This window comes from Anabrus simplex, chromosome 1 (genome assembly GCF_040414725.1).
Source record: "Anabrus simplex isolate iqAnaSimp1 chromosome 1, ASM4041472v1, whole genome shotgun sequence".
Lineage (NCBI taxonomy): Eukaryota > Metazoa > Arthropoda > Insecta > Orthoptera > Tettigoniidae > Anabrus > Anabrus simplex.
This window is the reverse complement of record NC_090265.1, coordinates 1,012,489,837-1,012,513,416: the sequence shown is the minus strand read 5'-3', so window position 1 is coordinate 1,012,513,416 and position 23,580 is coordinate 1,012,489,837. Positions and strand designations below refer to the sequence as shown.

At 39.0% G+C, this 23,580-nt stretch overlaps 1 protein-coding gene across 2 annotated transcripts in view; it reads right to left on the bottom strand.

Annotated features, from left to right (window-relative positions):
* Window positions 1-14,546, bottom strand: part of LOC136857794 (sphingomyelin phosphodiesterase-like) — a 97,377-nt gene extending 82,831 nt beyond the window's left edge. Inside the window, exons 1-2 of one of the 2 annotated variants that reach the window (XM_068225327.1) lie at window positions 14,445-14,546; window positions 4,370-4,671 (exon numbers count right to left, since the gene is read on the bottom strand). In XM_068225327.1, the coding sequence (XP_068081428.1) occupies window positions 4,370-4,671; window positions 14,445-14,514 (372 nt within the window). In that variant the 5' untranslated portion in view covers window positions 14,515-14,546. Of the gene's footprint in view, window positions 1-4,369; window positions 4,672-6,332; window positions 6,403-14,444 lie in introns of those variants that run through there. The other variant, XM_068225328.1, reaches the window with a different exon arrangement.
* Window positions 14,547-23,580: the final 9,034 nt, after the last annotated feature.

The window sequence follows — 23,580 nt, the reverse complement described above, 5'->3', positions numbered from 1 at the left end:
AACATTTTTATGATTGTTGTCATCTTTCCTGTCAGAGGACATTCCTAATTTCCCGTAGACAAGGTTTTTGGTGTTGTAGAAAATTTTCTTCGTAAGTGCTCTGACATGGTTACTCCCGTGGAACGCCCAGAGATATATCAATCTGTGGTGACTGTAAAACATCTAGGAAAACAATGGGTTATGAGGGACTACAAGATCCTCGCCAAGCATTTTAACCTTTCTGAAGCGAGGCATAAGGCTGGGCCAGGTATATGAACCTCCCGTAATCGATAAACAGAGAGCATTACCTGACGCTAAAAACTGGACGTCGAGAACCCGCTGAAAAATAGATTTGGAGACAACTCGAAGGAGTTCGACAGTTTACAATTTTATGTTTCAGCACTACACATTGGTTCAACGTCAGATGCTGGTAGGCTGACTCATAATGACGACTGGGACTGTTTGCATCAGGAAGAAGAATTGCTTTCAAGATTGTAAACATCCATATAGCATTAACAATGTGTTAATAATAACTTAATTTACTGTACATGATGTGCTGTAGCTAACAATAAAGTCAATAAAAATCTTTGGAAACAAATGAACATTTCAAATTGTATTATGTGAATAAAAGGTTGTATCAAAATGTATTTTGTTCAACGAATTGGTTCAAAACGTATTAAGTGAAATATTATATTTAGAATGACACCTTCATATATTGGGAAATGATTTGAATCATGACTGATTCGGGAACATGACCTCAATATCTAGATTTTGCCGTTTAGATTTTTGACATGTCTTATTTGGTTAGGAAATAAAACTTTTTTTTTTTTTAACTTCCTGTAAAATTATAATCTGTGCACTTAATACAATTTGAAACAATGCTCTTCAAATGAGACATAGAAGGCCTCTTTTTGCACTCACAAACAACAATGAACACATGCAAGGTTCTTAAACACTACTAAAGGTTGGGCTCAACGCGAGCCGAGCTGCTATTGGTTAACGAAATGACGTCACAGTAGGAGCAAAGCAGCCGAGCCCAGAGCGCGCAAATCAGTAGGAATCTCATATCATCAAACATTACAGTTTCTCAGAACTAATTGCACACCAGACATAAATATTACTGCTGTTATAAGATTGAAAAAGAGTACAGCATAGTAACTTTTCATTATTTCCATTACGAATAAGGCGTAAATGTAACGTGATGGCACACTGACCAACGCTTGAAATTTATTAACATTTCCAAGTTCCTCTATTTAGTTTGAGGAAGGTTATGTGCTTTCATATCTGTAAACATAAATATTTAGAGATATGAAATCTTTGTCATATTAAATCTTTACAGCAGAAATTCCGTGATGGAACTACCGTATGTTAACATACGATATACTGACTCACTTCCGCAAGTATCGAATTTAAAGCTTAACACATATTATAACAGCAGCAGAAGTAAGTTCAAATTCGAAACCATGCATAGATAGTCCTGGAAAACCTACAACTTGTTTTCCAGTCTTTGACCGGGTCAGGGATATAATGAATGAACGCTATATAGGCTATTATTACAATGGGGTCGCCACTCCCAAAGTGATTTATTAATGACTGATAAATGCTATGAAATGATAATGGAGAGTGTTGCTGGAATGAAAGATGACAGGGAAAACCGGAGTACCCGGAGAAAAACCTGTCCCGCCCCCCGCTTTGACCAGCACAAATCTTCACATGGAGTGACCGGGGTTTGAACCACGTTATCCAGTGGTGAGAAGCCGACACGCTGCCGTCTGAGCCATGGAGGCTCCGCATAGATAGTCTACTTTAAAAAAATTAAACAATAAGAAAGAACAGTAAAAACACTTCATTAGAACACAGTCCTACCTGTGAGATTAGATGTCATGAAGTGGTTGCTTTTGAAGGTGAAATCCACTGTCGTGCCTTTCGCCGATGAGCTGCTATGGATTTTTCAGTTCTTGTCCGAATGTTCATTTGTCGTATGCGTATAAATATTCTCGTTCTAACATACATTGTTAATATTTCTGGTGGTACAGCGGGGAAAGCGGGGAAAGCGGGGAAAGCGGGGAAAGCGGGGAATTTACTGCTAATTATTTGACACTTTGCGTATAATATTAGGTATGCATCACAGTTCAGCTCGTCCGTGAGTGTCCCTGAAAATTAACTCAAATTCCTTTATTTGGTTTACCATTCTAACGATAGAACGTGTAGACCTCCCCGAGATAACATTTCTATCCATCCCACAGAGGCTGTACCAGAAGAAATGGAAAGCATTTCCGCAGTGGGACTTCGCATTGAACTGTCATATTTTCTTTCACGGTCGGCGATGTAGCCAGCGAGGTACCGTACCGAAATCCCTCTGCTGGACAATCAGGTGTCGCTGTAGATTGCGGTGAATCTTTTTTTTTTTTTGCTATTTATTTACGTCCCACCGACACAGATAGGTCTTATGGCGACGATGGGACAGGAAGGATCTAGGAATGGGAAGGAAGCATCCGTGGCCTTAATTAAGGTACAGCCCCAGCATTTGCCTGGTGTGAAAATGGGAAACCACGGAAAACCATCTTCATGACTGCCGACAGTGGGGTTCGAACCCACTATCTCCCGATTACTGGATACTGGCCGCACTTAAGCGACTGCAGCTATCGAGCTCGGTCGGTGAATCATTAACGGCACAGTTTTCTATCGCAATGATACTGTACTATGAACACATAAATTTCTCTCCAGCCACTATTACACTGTTCACGCAACTAACGAAAATAAAATAAGTGCACCTCACTGCACGAAACACAGCAACTTATCAGAGATATCACAGAAATGAACTACGACACACACACACTACCTACGCAAAATACAGTAGGCCACTATATAAACCAACAGCAATATGCGGAAAGAAATTACGTATAGTTATTACGTGGAAATCCTTTCTTTATAAGACAGACATATACAAACAACGAAATGAGATACACATGCGGTTGTATGCTACACAGTCACGGTGCTCCTGTTATGACGTCACAAGCAGGACGAGGGAAAACTAACATCTACTGCGCAGCCAATCTGGGCCACCCGTGGAACACATGTAGAGAACAGCTCTGTTGACAACTCTATGTTCTTTGTTTCGTCAATTGTTTATCAGATATCCAAAGTGTGTAGATTGGTAAATTGTTGTTTTGTGCACTCCATTGTGTTTTAATTAAAGACTGCAAAATGGGTGATAATGAAAAAAATATTGTGGTGACTATGGATGACTATAAGGTGACTAGATTCTGGGGTAACAGCCAAAACTATTGCTATGGAGTTAGTGGTAGGAAAAAGTACAGTTGGAGACTGGAAGGAATATTGGGCAGAAAGTGAAAAGTGGTGTGTTGCCCAAGGTAGTGGAAGTGGAATGAAAGTAAGAAAAATGATGTTGAAAAGTAAGCATGAGGAAATTGAGGAAGTATTATTTTTGTGGCATGAACACTTCACAGGAAAGGCTTGCCCATTACAAGATGGTAAGGCTGGGGTTGGAAGAGAGTATTTACAGAAATCTGGGCTATCTAGCTTTAATCTTATCTGGCTTGACCTTCCGCCCCATAAGACCCAATAGCCGAGAGTCTACTGTACATAACATAAACAACACTGCGACTCCAAATAACTCTCACAGCTCAAACCTAAAACAACTCTGGTCTCCAGCTACTACTTACATTAAACGACTGCCTTCAGCTACAGTATTCTTTATATATTTTCTATGTTTCTGGTCAGTTTTGTTTCTTATAACATAGTATTAATAAACTCCAAGCAAGTGGCCATGCAGTTAGGGGCGCGCAGCTGTGAGCTTGGGATATAGTGGGTTCGAACCCCACTGATGGCAGCCCTGAAGATGGTTTTCCGTGGTTTCCCATTTTCACACCAGGCAAATGCTGGGGCTGTTCCTTAATTAAGGCCACAGCTGCTTCCCTTCCACTCCCAGCACTTTCCTATCCCATCATCACAATAAGACCTATCTGTATTGGTGTGACGTAAAATAACTTGTAAAAAAAACAAAAAATAATAATACAAGATACCTGGAAGCATCTACAAACAGATGTCTTTGGTAAATCAAGGTTCCAGAGCTCACCTATGCCAACACACATATAACTAGAAGTTTCCTCAGCAACTTGGAATACACACAAGATTATTAACAAGTTATAAACATGATACAGTATAATCTCAATCCACAGTTCATGAGTTAACACTCATACAATAAGAAGCTTCCTGAAAAACTCAGAACACATAAAAGATTATTTACACGTGACTCACATACATTGTAAAAGAAATGACATGGCACTCTAGAAACATTCCCACCAAGAGAAAATCAGTGTATACTAATCTTTGGTCAATAATAATGACAAGACAGTCATGCATTTACCAGGTTCAGATCAATAATTCCAGAGCACACTTCTAGTGTGTGAATTTTCAGTGTAACACATATATCAAGAATCACATCACGAAATTCTTCAGGAGTTTCTGCAGAATGGTAATACTTAAGCAGAGCCACAGCAACAGCATCACATAAGTCACAAACTGTTGGCATCTGAAACTCCTCTCCCATTCTTACTCTGACAGGGGAAGACAGTTCATCAATAAGATCTTGAAATCTTGGTGAGATGTGATGTGTTGCTCTGTATGTGAGATGCTCATTGTAGAACTCTTCCGAGATTTTTCTCCTCTCTGAAACAAGGATTTCAAAAGAATTGGTTTAGAATAAAATATCATTTGCTGTATCATTATAAATCTAAAAGGATCTGGGGATTATTTTAAACAACCCGCATGAAAAGAAGTAGAAATTTGAGCACCTCTGGTAAATATTGTATTCTGTCTACAGCTTCCTGGAATTAGCAAATTTGATGTAGATAGTTTCTTTACTGCTATGGCTTCTACTTACAGGAAATATGAACAGATAGAGGATATGAATCAAATTCCTATTCTTTTAGAGTAGCTAGAACACAATACTTTAAATATGTGAAGTTCCTGAAAATTGAATTACAGGAACATTAGGAACATTTAATGGATTTAATCATTGTTTGTTATTGAATGGAGGACTTTTAAGCATTTAGTATAACTCAGATAGTTGTATTTCTTATTTTTAAAGTATAAATGTAATCTTAGCCAGTACAATAACTGAAATTTCCATGAGAGATTTAGGGGACAAGACGACGGGACAGAGAAGGGTGAACTTATATTTATTAATTACATGATATGGCTTGACTGAGAGAAGAATAAAGTCAGTAATTTTTGTTTACTTTCTGGTGGAAAAGACAAATCAAAGAGAGTTGATGGATGTATCAGCTTTACCAGGAGAAGTATTCGATGGAGATCATAGAGTTGTGACAGCAAAAATGAGATTGGAGAAAGTGGAAATTTTAAAAGAGAGAAGAATGTACAGGAAGAATTTCGGGAGAGAATGGAACAACAAATTCCAGTCACTGAAGTGGGAAATGTGGAAGATGAATGGTCCAACTTTCAAAAGGACATTTGTAATTGGGGCAGAGAATGCCTGTGGTAGAACATTGACAAGAGTGAATGTAAAGGAGACACTGTGGTGGAATGAGAAGGTGAGAGAAGCGGTGAGAGAAAAGAAGAATGCATGGCATGAATGGAATAGAGACAAAAAAAAAAAAGAAAGCAAAAGGAACTATCTGGATAATAAAAGGAAATGTAAGAAAATGGTAAGAGAAGAAAAGTTGCACCATTAGCTTGTCCAGGCCCATTAAACTTTAAAACTTATTCCTCCTTGGCTTTGGTTCCTCTTCAGGCTTCTTTAAATCTTCCCGATTGGACTGAGAAATTTTAGATCACCTGTATTACGCCCAAAGAGAAGAACAGAAGGGCAAACAATTACCGTATTTAAATGACAACATTCAATTTTATGTATGTCTCAGTGTAAATTTTAACAAGTGTAACAAGCCTTTCAAGGACAACATGCTTTATGAGATATACAAACGCATAGTTCCACAAGGTCCATTACACGAGCAATGTGTTATCGACTAACTTTCTGTTCTTACTTGGACGACATTTTAATAACAAGTGGTTTTAATGAATTGACAAATAATCACTAAAGATTTTATTAGCAATTGAAAAATGATGTGTGATGATTTGGGTACTTGTATGTAAACAGATCAGCAAGATCAGATTATTATATATTTTCTATAAGTGTATCACTTTAATCATAACACACAGTAAAAAGAAACTTCTAACTAAAGACTTTCACACGTTGAGAGCGTAAAAATAAAAAGGTTGAATGTACGGCTAATGTACAGCTAAGCACGTTAAAACTTTTAATCAATGTATTCATTTGGTGAAAAATACTGGATGAAGATGTGAATACCTACATGTCACCACAGCAATTTTAATTAATATGCACTTGCTCAATTTGTGTGATTTGTATGATTTACGCTGATGATGACGTTTGTATATGTTGAAACCAGTACTACTATTGAATAAATGTTGTAGATAACATCTTATACAACTTGTAATTTGTACTGAAAAGGTTGAACGTTACTAAATCTTATCTCTGTAATCTCAGTTCAGTATGGGAAAACAATGAAGTTTATATCTTTGAGGATTACTGTTGTCAAGAGAGACACCAAGCCAATGCCTACCACAATAGTACAGGTCTCTATGCCTACTAGTTTAACAGATGATGAAGAAATCAAAAGAATATATGAAGAGAGAGACAATTTAGTACAATATGTATGTTATGTATGTAAATGTTATGTGAGACTGGAATGCAGTGGTAGGCCAAGGAAGAAAAGGTAATTAAGAGAATTTGGATTGGGATAAAGGAATGAAAGAGGAAGTCGGCTGGTTGAATTCTGCACTGATTATAATTTAGTCCTTGCTAATAATTGGTTCAAACACCACAAATGATGGCTGTATATGAAGGCGAGAGCTGGAGACAATGAAAGGTATCAAATACCGGGCGAGTTGGCCGTGCAGTTAGGGGCACGCGGCTGTGAGCTTGCATCCGGGAGATAGTGGGTTTGAATCCCACTGTCGGCAGCCCTGAAAATGGTTTTCCATGATTTCCCATTTTCACACCTTAATTAAAGCCACGGCCGCTTCCTTCCAACTCCTAGGCCTTTCCTATACCATCGTCGCCATAAGACCTGTATGTGTCGGTGCGACGTAAAGCAACTATGTATAATATAACTACTGTATTTATAATAGTTTATTTAAATCTGCCTTGATCAATACACTCATTAAATGAAAGAAACACTATTTATTAAACCATACATGTTTTGGGAAATCTCAACTATTCCCTTCATCAGTGGTTAGATCATAGAATAACACATTTTGACACAATCCTTTGTTTTACAATTTGAAGGAGTATAGTGTCCCAATACATCATATCAAAGAGGAAAGAGAACTTATAAAATATTATAAAAATGATCAATACATACAATTTTGGTTGAACTGAATGAGAATACTATATAAATTAAGATCTTCAAGTTTTTCTTCTTTTTTTCTTCTTTTTGTTCCTTAAATGATTATATGCTAGCCTAAACAGTGGGTTATCTTCTGCACTTTTCTCATTTAAACTTGATTCAGGATTACATTTTTGTGTAAGATAAATTTCTAAATTTTCCAAAACATTCATCAGTTTTCCCTTTTTGGTCGAATGTAATAATTTCATGTCATTGGAAATGTCTCTAAATTTATGATTCATTTCAACCATATGTTCTCCTATCATGATTAAGTTTATTAACAGTAAAGCAACTAGCAAAAAAGGGGGTAAAGGTATCAAATAGACTTCATTATGATTAGGCAGAGTTTCAGAAACCAAGTGTTGGATTGCAAGACTTTCCACAGAGCAGACGTGGACTCTGACCACAACTTGTTTGTCATGAAATGCCATCTGAAGTTGAAGAAATTAAAGAAAGGAAGGAATACAAGAAGATAGACAAGTTGAAAGAAAAGAGTGAGAAAGATTGTTTCAAGGAACATGCTGCACAAAGAATAAATGAAAAGGCTGAAGGGAAAACAACAGATGAAGAATGAACAGTGATGAAGAATGAGATCAATAAGGCTATTGAAGAAAAGTTAGGAAGAAAGGAAAGATCAAGTAAGAATCAGTGGATAACTCAGGAGATACTAGACCTGACTGATGAACGGAAAAAGCTTTTTTCTTTTTTGCTAGTGGTTTAACGTCGCACTAACATAGCAACGGTTTTTTGCACAGAAGATGGGAAAGGGCTAGGATTGGGAAGGTGGTGACTGTGACCTTAATTAAGGTACAGCCCCCGCATTTGGCTGGTGTGAAAATGGGGAAACTATGAAAAACATCTTCAGGGCTGCCGGCGATGGGTTTCAAACCCAATATCATCCGAATGGAAGCTCACAGTTGTGCAGCCCTAACAGTATGGCCAACTCACTTGGTCAACAGAGGAAGTAAAAGAATTCAAAAAAATTAGGAGGGCAGAAAAGAATACAGACAATTAAAGAATGAAGTAAATAGAAAGTGCATGAGAGCTAAGGAAGAATGGCTGAAAGAGAAGTGCAAGCATGTTGAATATTGTATGGTCATAGGAAACCTAGATGCTGCATGGAGGAAAATCAAGGATACCTTTGGAGAAAAGAAAACTAGAATAGGTGTATGAATATTAAAAATTCATAAGGGAAAGAAGACAAGGCAGAAAGATGGCAGGAACATATCCAACAATTGTATCAAGAGAAAGAAAGAAAGAAATGATAAGGTTCTGGAACAAGAAGAGGGTGTCAATACTAATCAAATAGGAAACCCAATTTTGAGGTCAGAATTCAACAGAGCTTAGAGAGACCTAAATAAGAAAAAGGCATCTGGAATTGATGACATACCTTCAGAATTAATGACTGTCCTACTAGGAACCAGTACAGTGGGGTTATTCCACTTAGTGTGTAAAATGTATGATACAGGAGAATGCCATCCAATTTTGGATAGAATATTGTTATGTTTATTCCCAAGGTAGCAGGTGCTGACAAATGTGAAAACTACTACACCATTAGTTTAGTACCTCACGCCTGCAAAATCTTTACACGTATTATTTACAGAAGAATTGAAAGATAAGTTGAAGCTGAGTTAGGAGAGGATCAGTTTGGCTCGGAAGAAATGTAGGAACACGTGAAGCAATCCTGACTGTACGTCTGACCTTAGAGGACTGAATTAAGAAGGACAAGCCCATGCACATAGCATTCGTAGATCTAGAAAAGGCATTCGATAATGTTGATTGGACCAAGTCATTTGAGATTCTGAAGGTGATTGGGATCAGACACCGAGAACGAAGAATTATCTACAATCTGTATAAAAATCAGTCTCCAGTGATAAGAATCGAGGTCTTTGAAAAAGAAGCAGCAATCCAGAAAGGAGTGAGGCAAGGCTGCAGTTTGTCCCTTCTCCTTTTCAATGCTTACAGAGAACAGACAGTAAAGGAAATCAAAGAGGAATTTGGAAAAGGAATCACAATCTAAAGAGAGAAAATCAAAATTCTGAGATGTGCCAACAATGTTGTTATTTTATCTGAGTCTATAAAATATATCTGGAAAACGTGCTGAATGGTATGGACTAAGCCTTGGAGGAGTAAAAGCTGAAAATAAATAAATCCAAAACAAATGTAATGGAGTGCAGTCAAACAAAGTCGAGTTATGATGCAGGAAATACTAGATTAGGAAATGAAGTCTTCAAGGTAGTAGATGAATATTGTTACTTGGAAAGTAAAATAACTAACGATGGCAGAAGTAAGGAGGACATAAAATGCAGACTAGCACAAGCAAGGAAGACCTGTCTTAAGAAAAGAAATTGCTCACTCCGAACATTGATATAGGAATTAGAAGGATGCTTTTGAAGACATTCACCTGGAGCATGGCATTGTATGGAAGTGAAACATGGGCAATAACTAAGCTCAGAAATAAGAAGCTTTTGAAATGTGGTGTTACAGAAGGATGCTGAAGGTGAACCGAGTAGATCAAATTACGAATAAAGAGATGCCGAATCAAACTGGTAAGAGGAGATCAATTTGGTTAAATTTGACCAGAAAAAGAGGTAGAATAATAGGACACACTTTTTCATTTGGTTTTTGATGGGATTGAAGGTGGTAAGAAGAGTATTAGTAGACAAAGGTATGAATATGACACAGATTAGAAAATCAACAAATTTGACCTTTATCAGTCCTTAATTGGTCCGTATTGACTTCTAACAATCATGTACAACAGGTGATTGTTTAGTCCACTTTGTCAACATATTATCAATATTTGACTTTTTACAATGTTTTACATGTACATGGAAGGCTCCTGAAACATGTACATGTAAAACATTGTAAAAAAAAAAAAAAAGTCAACTATTGATAATATATTGACAGGGCGGACTAAACAATCACCTGTTGTAAGTAACATAGATTAAAGCAAATGTTGGATGAAGAAGTTATGTGGAAACCGAGCTCGATAGCTGCAGTTGCTTATTTGCGGCCAGTATCCAGTATTCAAGAGGTACCGAGTTCAAACCCCACTGTCGGCAGCCCTGAAAATGGTTTTCCCATTTTCACACCAGGCAAATGCTGGGGCTGTACCTTAACACCACAGCTGCTTCCTTCCCACTCCTAGCCCCTTCCTGTCTCATTGTCGCCATAAGACCTATTTGTGTCAGTGCAACGTAAAGCAACTTACCAATTCACCTGGAGCACGGCATTGTATGGAAGTGAAACATGGGCAATAACTAAGCTTAGAAATAAAAAGCTTTTGAGATGTGGTGTTAAGAAAGGATGCTGAAGGTGAAGCGAGTAGATTGAATTACGAATAAAGAGAAAAAAAGTTATGTGGAAATGAAAATGTTAGCGCAGTACAGGGCTGCATGGAAAGCAGCATCAGACTAGTCTCTGGAATGATGACCCAAACAACAACATGAGAAATTTATAATTGAAATATAGGCTGCATGGACTCTTATTTATTTTTGAGAGGTTCGATGATATTTTTCCTCATTGGCAGTGAAATGAATGTCTTCCCCAGTCCACTGCTGTAACTGATTTGTTTTTGAACAATATTTTGGCATGCCAATACGTTACTATAAACTCCCCACACGCTAAGTAGAAAAATGACCTGAATATGGCACACAATGTAAGCTCAGTATATGCTCACTAACAGGAAGGTGATGAGAAATAATTCGCTGGCCAACCCTCAAAAGTGAAAGTTACATTTCATTATCTTGTTGGACCTAATGGCCTACCCTGCCCCATTATCTTCTCACAAAATACTGCATTTTATTCCTTCATATTCTATCAGCAGCCCCACAAACAGTTCTATAGCTTTCATGGAACATGTGCAATCAAAATCCGTGCTAGCTCCATATGAATTTCAAAAAGATATGGATTTACTTAAATTATTTTGCCTTTTCTTTGTTTTTAGGTCCTAAAGTCATATTTAGGTTTGTTCTAGGTTCAATAAGATTCATAAGATTCACACATTAGAATCTTGTGAACATAAAACCCAAAAGTATGTTGTAATTTTCTAATTATTACACAAGGACAAAAATAGGTTAAATCTAACAATCCATGGCCTAGTAAAGAATTTCACTTAAAGAGCGAAGGTATACATAATGCCAATAAAGAACACTTCCCAGACACAGACAAATTGTTATGTCTCTTCACTGTTCATACATTTATTTATTCATTACATTTTCAACAAGTTGAGGAATGAAAGAGAATAAAGACACATTTAAAAGCTGATGGACGTCTACGAGTTCAAGAAAATGATACACAATCTTCAACCGTCTGCTGTGTGATAGACTTAAAAGTAGTCTACAAATCACTCTCACACCGCTCTTCATAGCCAACCAAGCAATCACATGAACACTGAATGTAGCTTTTCTCCACCTTCAATAACGCAGACTGAGAAGACAAATCTTTGATCCTGGACACTGGGATGCTAAGTCTTGGCGAATTTTCTCCTCATCCATTGTAGGAAAATACTGGGATGGTCCATTATTCTATCTCTGTGGGCATTTATTCAAATTCTAGTCCTTAATAATACCTACATGAATACTTGGGTTCATGGTCCAGTGATGCCCAAAATCACCCTGAAGTTCAATACAAAATCATCGGAACTTTGGCAACAGGCAATACAATAATGAAAAATGATTATATAACTATTCAGCACAGTTCAGAGCCATGTCACGACCTTCCACGTGGGGCTATATGAACACTCCCAGAACTCCCATGTTACTGCTGCAGTCAGCATACAGTTTATGGCTAATTTAATAAGGATGTTAGTAACACATAGAAAGATAAAGAAGAGTAAAGAATGCCTAAGGGATGCAAGTGTGGGGGCTGTGGGTGAGAATGGAGATAAAGAAGTATGAGGGAAGAGTTGGACAGTTTTAAGGATGAAACCAAGAACACATAATAGAACAATGAATAATATAATTGTACAGCCTGTTACTGTATGCATACATTTTTGACACCACCTGAATGAATGCTCATTGGTTTCAATGTTCCATTTTACTTGAGCCCTACTAGATGGCATAGTAAACCAAATCCCTCTACAGTGTTAAAGGCTGACTTTTTATTAATTTTGTCAGATAAACATCAAATGTGTCATTAGAGACCTTTTATATGCCAACATCGTACGAGAAGGTGTGTCCAACAGACATATTTCTCCGCCTTTCTAAAATCGGGCTACCTCTGCTGAGTTTTAACCTGCGATCTTGTGATCCGGAGGCCGACACTCTACCGCTGATCCACAGACAAGGCTACCTAATAGGATGAACACAAGGACAGGTCACTGTGGAAAGAAGGAGCAACAAAAAAAAAGGGATAAGGACAAACATGAAAACACAAAAGAGAAGGATAATCTCCATACACTGTTTTCTTAAGTGATTGGCTCTCTCCTCTTCAATTCACATCCACATCTTTCCAGCCCCCTGAAAAACTCGTTTCTTCTTCCTAGCTTCATCAGGAAGGTAGGCTTCAACACTCAGTGAGGGTTCATCTCGACAGATCTTAAGTCTTGATGTTGGAAGTTTAGGATAAGAAGAAAACTATTTGTTCGCCAGAGGTTGAGAAAAAAATGCATAGAGAAAACTGGGACTGAGGAGAAGAGAGCCAATCTATTTGAAAACAGCCATGTATGGAGATTATCCTACCCTTTTGTGCCTTTATATTTGTCTCTCTCTCTCATCTTTCTACTTTTCCCTCTACCCATGCCAACCTGTCGTAGTTTTTGTCCTATTATGTGTTTGTGTTCCTTTCCAATATTGAATAAACATGTTATTTGTTTAATGATACTAATGGTCTACCAGCTCCACATTCTAGAGGTAATGAGGCTGCCTCCTACCTGGAGGCCTTGGGTTCGATTCTTGAACAGGTCAGGGATTTTTGCCTGGATCTGAGAGCTCGTTCGAGGTCCATGTGATAATAACTGAGGAGCTATCTGATGGTGATATAGTGGTCCCGATCCACAAAGCCAAGAATAACAGCACGAGGATTTGATATGCTGACCATGTGTCAACTCGTAATCTGCAGGCCTTCGGGCTCAGCAGCAGTCACTTTGTAGGCATCATGGAGTTTGTTTGTTTGTTTGTTTGTTTATATTACAGCCAGATGCAGCTCTTGTAAGGCAGACCCTCTGATGAAGGTAGGTGGTGTCTGCCATGTGTAAGAAACTGCATGCTATTGTGGTGGATGATAGCATTATATGCAGTGTGTAAGTTGAATGAAGTCCGGCACCATGGTGTAGGGGGCAATGCATCCGCCCGTCACCCGGCGTCCCCGGGTTCGATTCCCAGCCGGGTCAGGGGTTTTTAATTGTAATGATTAATATCCCTGGCCTGGATGTTTGTGACGTCCCTAATCTCCCTTTCCTCACACACAACATTCCACACTACCGCCATTCCAATTACACGCAGGTTCATACAATATGGTGCCAGTAGGGGCAAAAGATCCACAATGGTCAATACTCTGAACAAATAGCATTTTTTTTTTTAAAGTTGAATGAATGTTGGTATTGGCATGAAAACCCATTATCCCATGATCCAAACAAGGAGTTCTGAAACCAGAAGGCCCCTGACACTGATCCCTCAGCCATAGAATTGAGCAATAAATAAATGATAGATGCTAAAATATTAAATGCTAATTTGGAGAAAAATCAAATTTCAATTTGTAATCAACACTCATATTTTCTAATTTTTGGGAAACAGAGAGTCAGTTTAAAGTAATACTAACAATAATGTTATTAGTTTTACATCTCACTTACTACTTTTACAGTTTTCAGAGATGCCGAGGTGCCAGAAAAGTTGTCCCAGAGGAGTTCTTTTAAGTGCTGGTTAATCCTCCGACACAAGGTGGGCATATTTGATCACATCCAAATACTCCCAGCTTGAGCCAGAAAGCTGCCACTCTACCATTCAAGCCACTCAGCCCATAATTAGCAGTAGTATTTCAGAAATGAGAAAATGACTTATATTTCATTCTTAAACTTACCTGGATCATATGAAATGGAAACTGAGGTCCCTATGAATAGGACCACAATGATGAGAGAAGGTACCCACATAACTGTGCCTGTCTGTGTGGAGAAGAACAGACAATGTGACTAAATTTTATATGTGGGTGATCAGTAATAGATATGTTGAGATTTTATCTGCGGATGATAAAGTTGCCAGATTCAATGTATGGGTATGATAAGAATCCCAGTGTATGGCTCGTTCTGTTAGGTAATGCCGTACTGATTATAACAGTGATCATGGTCATCTCACATTTCAATGCCATAAATAGAGACGAGAATTATAGGCACTAAAAACAGTTAAAATAGACAGGCATATAGGCTCTTTAATTAGCCAATATAGCCATTTAAATAGGCACTAATGTGTAAAATAGGCATGAAAAATTACTTATAATTTAATAACACACTCAATTACTATAAAAGGAATTTACAAGCAACGTTTCAGTGTTTTCCGATTACAGTTTTATTCTCCTCTCATCCATAAAGGTTTTGTACTGAGAGAAAGATCTCTCAACATCACATGAAGTGATTGGACAAAACTTCAATGAAGTCACTTCATCTGGTTTTATTTCGCTGACAGCGGCTGCCTTTTCAGAGGTTCGGTCAAAACTTCCCCTGACTTCTTCCACAATCTTAAACGACTCCATCAGAGAGGCATGCCACTCTTCTCCAACTTGGTGGTTGCTCCTGGCAGCTTGTTGAAATTTGAAGATGCTCTGGTTTTTGCAGGGGCATATTAGCTCCCAACATTGCAATGCATAGGTCTGAAGAAAATGGTTGCTGGTCGCTGCACAAAGTGGACTGGTAGAAAGGCTTTGTTGATACAGATTTCTGTACTCGTATCAGATGCAACACAGTATTTCTAAGTTGATCTATGTGGTATTTTTCTCACATTTGATCTGAAAAGTAATAAAATTGACATAAATTACATTGTCCCTATATCTTAAATTTCTACAGTTGGACTAATTGGCAATAATGCTTAATATATATCATGCATTTGTTTCATAAACAAAAAGACTATTAGAGATGATGTTTCTAGAAGTACAAAACTTTATAGTAATTTACATGGAAATTCGTCCTCAAGGATTTTCAGTTATCATTTGGCAGTATCGTGTCGAGTTCATCGGGTGAAAAATATAATAAAGAAGACATGAAAAGATACCGGAGTAGTGCGGAGGTGAGATCCGTCCTTTATGCTTGCCAACGACCCACCAAGCTGGCCCTATCAGTATTCTTACTTATATAGAAGAATGAAAGCGATACTTAGACATTACAGCACAGTGGTAAATCTACGCTTCAGAGAGCCTGACAATGAATAAAAAGGGTGAGCTTCAAGATCTCAAAAAATAGGAAAGGAGAATCTTAAGGAAAATTTTAGGACCACAGAAAAATGCTGATTGGGAGTGGAGGAATAGAAAAAATGATGATCCCTACAAATACACAAAAAAAAAAATTACTGTCACCATGCGAAAGTGAGGGCTAAAATTCTATGGGCATCTAGAAAGAATGGATGAGAAACGGCCAACTCAGAAAATATTCAAGTACACCACTGGACTGAAAACTTCGAGGAAGTGGTAGAAGAGGTAAAAAGAGATGCAATAGAAAGTGGACTTGCTATGGAAATGATTCACAACAGAAAAGAATTTGGAAGCCGAGTGCACAGCATCAAAACATTCCAAGAGAAACCACCAAAATGTAGACCCAAACTGGTCATATCTGAGAAAGAAAGAAAGATTAGACGTGAAAGGATGAAGAGGTTCTGGGAGGAGAAGGATCAATGCGGTCCATAGGCGGCCAAATCCAGAAACAAGAAGAAGAATGAAAACGGAGGCACTATATTATTATTTTAATTATGTTACTGGCTTTACGTCTCACTAACTACTTTTTCGGTTTTCGGAGATGCCGAGGTGCCGGAATTTTGTCCCCCAGGTGTTCTTTTATGTGCCAGTAAATCTACCGACATGGGGCTGACGTATTTGAGCACCTCCAAATACCACCGGACTGAGCCAGGATCGAACCTGCCAAGTTGGGGGAGGCACGATAAATCTCAAATTTGTGAACATTTTATTTGTTTCTATTTGCCAGTTTTGGTCAGCCAGGTCAGCTGTCATGAATATTTTCTGTTGCCTGCAATAGATCCTGCATCATGTGCGCCCAGAAGGCCGCCACCCTCGTTGAAAATTAAAAACAGCGTAATTTGATTGCCGTGACATAAGCCCCCCCCCAAACACAACGGTTAATAACCGGACCTCACCAATCCAGACCAATGGTCTTTTCGCTGGCCTGGTCTTGTTAAGATAGTCTTGGCAACCTTGTAAAACACGCTGTGGCATCGTCCTAGCCGGGCTACATTGGATCTGTGACCTGTGTTTCACGAAGGCTTAGCAGAAGTGTAATAGAATTCACTTTTTTTTCTTCCAAGTTGCTTTACGTCGCACCAACACAGATAGGTTTTATGGCGACAATGGGACAGGAAAGGGCTAGGAATGGTTAGGAAGCGGCAGTGGCGTTAATTAAGGTAACAGCCCCAACATTTTCCTCGTGTGAAAATGGGAAACCACGGAAAACCATCTTCAGGGCTGCTGACAGTGGGGTTCGAATCCACTATCTCTCGAATACTGGATACTGGCCGCACTTAAGTGACTGCAGTTATCAAGCTTGGTTCACAATTTTTAAAGGGAGTTTTAAAAGTTGCATTTCAGTTGTAAATCTGTATTTTCACAGGAAATGAATCACAGTTCAAAATACCAATTTAATTTTCATCCATTATGTGACAAGAGACCACCGGCGTTCTAACTCCTCGTTCAGTAATTTAATGATTTACATTTTAGCAATATAAAAGAACAAGTGAAAGTTCACGACTTATACAGCATTGCAACAAAACAACTTGCCACAATACATAAATTAATAGGCCTATATATGCTACAATGAAATGAGATCATAGTTCTCAATCACAAAAAAAGATAAAAGGAACAAACGAACTTACCTCCTTACTGCAAGCTTGACAGACTACCCTTCCACCCGTTGTGAAGTTGGGATCGCCTGTGATCAACTGTTTCAGCCAGTAGAACTTAAACGATTTTTCCTTGGGTATTGCCACAAACACACTTCCTTTTCTTCTTCCACTCCATGATAAATCACAACAAGTTCTAAACACAAAGCGTACGCGTACAACAGTTCGCATCGGAAGGAAGGTACAGGAGGGTATATGGGTTGTGCAACATAGTTTGACGTTGACTGGTTCTCGCATAAGTCCTAGGCTCTTAGGAGATTGGAGTGGTTGAAGGCTTTGAGGTCAAATTGTTCCTTGTTTCTCCTGATGAAAATTTCCCTAGAACTCTTTCTGGTGTCTTCTGAGAATTCCCATTTTTGTTCGTGGGATAAACAGAAAAAAGAGAAGATAATTCTGTCGAGCATACTAGCTACAATATAATGCACTGGGAGAAAATTGGCTTTTTTAAAAATACAGTCAAAAGGCATCAAATAGGCATTTATACTCCAAATAGGCACAAACCCCTGAAATAGGCATCTATAGGCACAATAAAACCAATGAAATATAGCTAAAAAAGACCCTAAAACGGATGTATATCTCAAAAGTCTATGTTTCTGAACACAGGAATAAAATAGGCAAATTCCCGTCTCTAGCCATAAATCATGTGCATGTGCTCTGTACAATTTGCTCTGTTAGTAAACATGTTATCCTCTGGGATATTTGTTTCTTCTTCAAACTCAATCAGTGACTTGATATATCATTAGGTTACAAACACTTCTGTCATCACTCCCCTGTATATCTGACCTCATGTCTTTCATCACATTGTTCTCCCATCTTGCACTTCGTGTCCTCTAGGTCTTATCCCTATATGTCTACAGCAGTCCTCAGCAAACATTTTATGTTGCACAACCCTTCTGGAGCATAAAATTTAATAATAATAATAATAATAATAATAATAATAATAATAATAATAATAATAATAATAATAATAATAATAATAATACACACACTCCGTAGGCTTCTGAGGGACATGAAGTGTCCGTGCCAATCTCACATTGCTCTTCCATCCTTTTTGATCTTGAGCCTACTCTTCCCAGTCATCAATTTGGAGGGTCCAGCATACCTTGTTGATCTCCTTCTTCCAGGTGCTTCGAGGTCTAAGTCTTCCTGAAGGTCTTTTCCCATTAAGAGATCTCTTGTATAGATTTTAAATACGGTATCCAGCCGAGCACAGTCTGTTGGATTCTATCACACCCATTATAGTGTATTGTTGAGAGAGGCTGTAAATCTCATGATCAGATCTTTTCTGCCAGCTTTGTGAGACAGGACTGAACCATGGGCCAAAATTTTTTCTATAAACTTTATTTTCAAAGACTTGCAAGGGCTGCTGCTCTTTCTAGGTTATACTCCATATCTCGGAATCATACAGAAGTACTGGTCGAATGACTGTATTGTAGATAATCATTTTTGCATTCCTTGTTAGAAACTTGGAGCCTAATATAGGGCTCGCAGAGTAAAATTCCTTATTTGCATTAATAATAATAATAATAATAATAATAATAATAATAATAATAATAATAATAATAATAATAATAATAATATGTACCATTTCATTGCCCTGATTATGTCGAAACGAGGTGTTAAAATCGTCATTTTTGCCGTGAATAGCGATAAAGTGTCAGAAATCATGCAGTAGAAAAATACGAATTATGATATTAATATACACTACAGACGTGTGGAATTAAATAGGCCGTGAATATCTTGTAAGAAAGCACAAACATGCGGAATTAAATAGGCCGTGAATATGTTGTTAGAAAGCATGCGTGGCCCACATTGGTTGCGCAGTATATGTTAGTTTTCTCTCGTCCTGCGCGTGACGTCATCACAGGAGCACCGTGACTGTGTAGCATACAAGCGCACGCGTATCTTATTTCGTTGTTTACCGCTGTCTGTCTTACAAAGAAAGGATTTCCACGTAATATCTATGCGTTATTTCTTTCCGTATATTGCAATTGGTTTATATAGTGGCCTAGTGTATTTTGCATAGTGTGTGTGTCGTAGTTCATTTCTGTGAGATCTCTGTTACGTTGCTATTTCGTGCAGCGAGATGCACTTATTTTCTTTTCGTTAGTTGCGTGAACAGTGTAATAGTAGCTGGAGTGAAATTTCTATGTTCATAGTATCACTGTAGTGTATATATTTGCGTGTGAAATTTCTGTGTGTTCATAGCATCATCGTAGTGTATATATTTGCGTGTCATTTCGCAGAATTTTGAGCGTGAATAAAATTTCTTAATTGCGTTAGGCTATAACAGATGATAGCTGTTCGAAATAACTGACAATACAGCTGTTATATAGGTACCAGAAAGACGAAAGGAACAGATATCGTGTATTATTCATCTCCTAAAGCTTCAGACCTGCAAAAAGTTTGGATACAAAAATGTGAAAGGAATGATGTCTTCAATGTAGCTACTTCTACCGTGTGCTCGAGGCATTTTACTGAAGCCAGTTATGTTCGCGATTTAAAAACAGAATTACTGCATTTACCTCCCAAGAAGATCTTGAAAAAAGATGCAGTAGGTACCTACAGAAAACCTTCCCGGTAGCACTTACAGTAGTAGCCCAGTAAGTGCACAAATATTCCTAAGAAATTCGTCAGTTCCAGTCTTCGGAACAAAAAATGGATTGGTAGTTGCTTTACGTCGCACCGACACAGATAGGTATTATGGCGACGATGGGACAGAAATAGGCTAGGAGTGGGAAGGAAGCGGCCGTAGCCTTAATTAAGGTACAGGCCCAGCATTTGCCTGGTGTGAAAATGGGAAACCAAGGAAAACCATCTTCAGGGCTGCCGACAGTGGGGTTCGAACCTACTATCTCCCGAACACTGGATACTGGCCGCACTTAAGCGAGCAAAAAGTGGAGAAGAACAGATCGGAGAGGCAGATAGCCAGAGAAACTAACAAGAGAGCTATAGAGATTCTTGAGAATGTATCTGCGAAGAAAAGAAAAATTGATCAGTCCACGGCTACTGAAGATATTACCTCAGAGGAAGAAGAGTTCCTTTTAAAGAAAGTGAAGGCACTGGAAGAGCAAAATAGAAATTCGTTCTGATGTGCACGGACACTTACGGACGTGCTGAACTGTCACGCATACCTCATATTATACACAAAGCGTGTCAAATAATTAGCAGTAAATTCCCCGCTGTGCCACCAGAAATAACATTTATACGCATGCGACAAATGAACATTCGGGCAAGGACTGAAAGATCCATTGTGGCTCATCGGCGAAAGGCACGACAGTGGATTCCATCTTCAAAAGCAATCACTTCATGACTCTGATCTCACAGGTAGGACTGTGTTCTAATTAAGTGTTTTCCTGTTCTTTCTTATTCTTTAATTTTAAACAGTAGGAATATCTATGTCCGCCTCTGTGGTGTAGTGGTTAGTGTGATTAGCTGCCAGCCCCGGAGGCGCGGGTTCGACTTCCGGCTCTGCCACGAAATTTGAAAAGTGGTACGAGGGCTGGAACGGGGTCCATTCAGCCTCGGGAGGTCAACTGAGTAGAGAAGGGTTCGATTCTCTCATCAGCTATCCTGGAGTGGTTTTCCACTTCTCCTCCAGGCAAATGCCGGGATGATACCTAACTTAAGGCCACGGGCGCTTCCTTCCCTCTTCCTTGTCTATCCCTTCCAATCTTGCCATCCCCCACCAACGCCCCTGTTCAGCATAGCAGGTGAGGCCGCCTTGGCGAGGTTCTGGTCATCCTCCTAGTTGTATATTCCCCGACCCAATGTCTCACGCTCCAGGACACTGCCCTTGAGGCGGTAGAGGTGGGATCTCTCGCTAAGTCAAAGGGAAAAACCAACCCTGGAGGACCGAGCTCGATAGCTGCAGTCGCTTAAGTGCAGCCAGTATCCAGTATTCGGGAGATAGTGGGTTCGAACCCCACTGTCGGCAGCCCTGAAGATGGTTTTCCGTAGTTTCCCATTTTTACACCAGTCAAATTCTGGGGCTGTACCTTAATTAAGGCCACGGCCGCTTCCTTCCCGGGCCTAGCCCTTTCCTGTCCCATCGTCGCCGTAAGGCCTATCTGTGTCGGTGCGACGTAAAGCCAATAGCAAAAAGTAGCAACCCCGGGTGGTAAGCAGATTGAGAAGAAGAAGAAGAAGAAGAAGAAGGAATATCTATGCATGGCTTCGAATATGAACTTATTTCCGTTGTTATGAAAAAAAATTAAAGGGCCTATGGCTTTTTTTTTCTATTTGCTTTACGTCGCACCGACACAGATTGGTCTTACGGCGACGGTGGGACAGGAAAGGGCTAGGAGTGGGAAGAAAGCGGCCCCAGCATTTGCCTGGTGTGAAAATGGGAAACCACGGAAAACCATCTTCAGGGCTGCCGACAGTGGGGTTCGAACCTACTATCTCCCGAATACTGGATACTAGCCGCACTTAAGCGACTGCAGCTATCGAGCTCGGTGCGTATGGCTTTTAGTGCCGGGAGTGTCCAAGGCCAAGTTCGGCTTGCCAGATGCAGGTCTTTTGATTTGACTCCCGTAGGCGACCTGCGCATCCTGATGAGGATGAAATAATGATGAAGACGACACATACACCCAGCCCCTGTACCAGCGAAATTAACCAATTAAGGTTAAAATTCCCGACCCTACCGGGAATCGAACCAGGGACCCCCTCTGATCAAAGGCCAGCACGCTAACCATTTAGCCATGGAGCCGACTGTTGTTATAATATGTGTTAAGCTTTAAACTCGATACCTGCCGAAGTGAGTCAGTATATCGTATGTTAAGACACGGTAGTTCCATTACGGGAGTTCTGCTTTCAACATTTAATATCTCTAAATATTTATGTTTACAGGTTTGGGAGCACGTAACCTTCCTCGAACTAAATAGAGGAACTTGGAAACGTTCATACATTTCAAGCGTTGGTCAATGTGCCGTCACGTATTCACATATTGCATTTACGCCTTATTCGTAATAGAAATAATGAAAACTGACTATGCTCTACTCTTTTTCAATCTTATAGCAGCAGTAATATTTGTGTCTGGTCTGCAGTTAGTTCTGAGAAACTGTAATGTTTGCTGTTATTATGAGATTCCTACTGATTTGCGTGTCGCGCGCTCTGGGCTCGTCTGCTTTGCTCCTACGGTGACGTAATTTCGTTAACCAATAGCATCTCGTCTCGCGTTGGGCACAACCTTTAGTAGTGTTTAAGAACCTTAGTTAGAAAGTACAGACATGTGGAATCAAATAGGCCATAAATGTGAAGTAAGAATGTACAGACCCCGGAATTCAAATGGCCGTGATTTAGATAAATCCAGTACGGTACTTTTGAATTGTTAAACCAGGAAGGGGAACAATCGAACATTGCATTGAGTAACAAGAAGAAGTTGTATGAGAAAAATCATACGCAAGGAAAATAGCTTGTTTGGAAAGAAGATTTCCTAAATTATTGAGAAAACAAGTTGAGATATAAAAACATATCACTATAATCTTCGTATACGTAACAAGATTCCTAAGCGCAATATCTGAAAGGACAAAAAAAAAAAGAAAAGCTGTCTGTAGACTAGGACTGAATTGAAGATTATTAAGGATTAAGTATGGCAGACATTGAAAATCGCTTATTTGAAGTATTTACTCATAAAACAAGGAGATATTTTAAACACCTTTTATATAATTCAATCTAAAAAAATCATTGACGTTTGTGGCATCACAATCTATCTTGTCCAGCATAGATATAATTAAAGAAAATTCTATAGATAACAAAATTATGAAATTAACGATATTTTTAAACATGCTTCTGATGCATGCATACGAGAACATCATAATGGCCAACCAAGCTGAGGATGGAATTGACGTCTGGCGGAAACCAACCGGCTATTCCTGCGAACCCGACACTTGAGACTACAACCCGGACATGACGCAGCCCTAACCCGGAGATGGATCTCCCATAGAACAAGATAACACCCGTCCCAGTCCAGAAACGCAGGCAGAATAAGTTCCATGATGTTTATTCAAAATTTATTCATATCTATTCTAGTTGGTAGTTAGTTAATGTTTGTTATATAAAAGGAAGGTCGATATATATATCTTCGAGAGACAATTTCAATG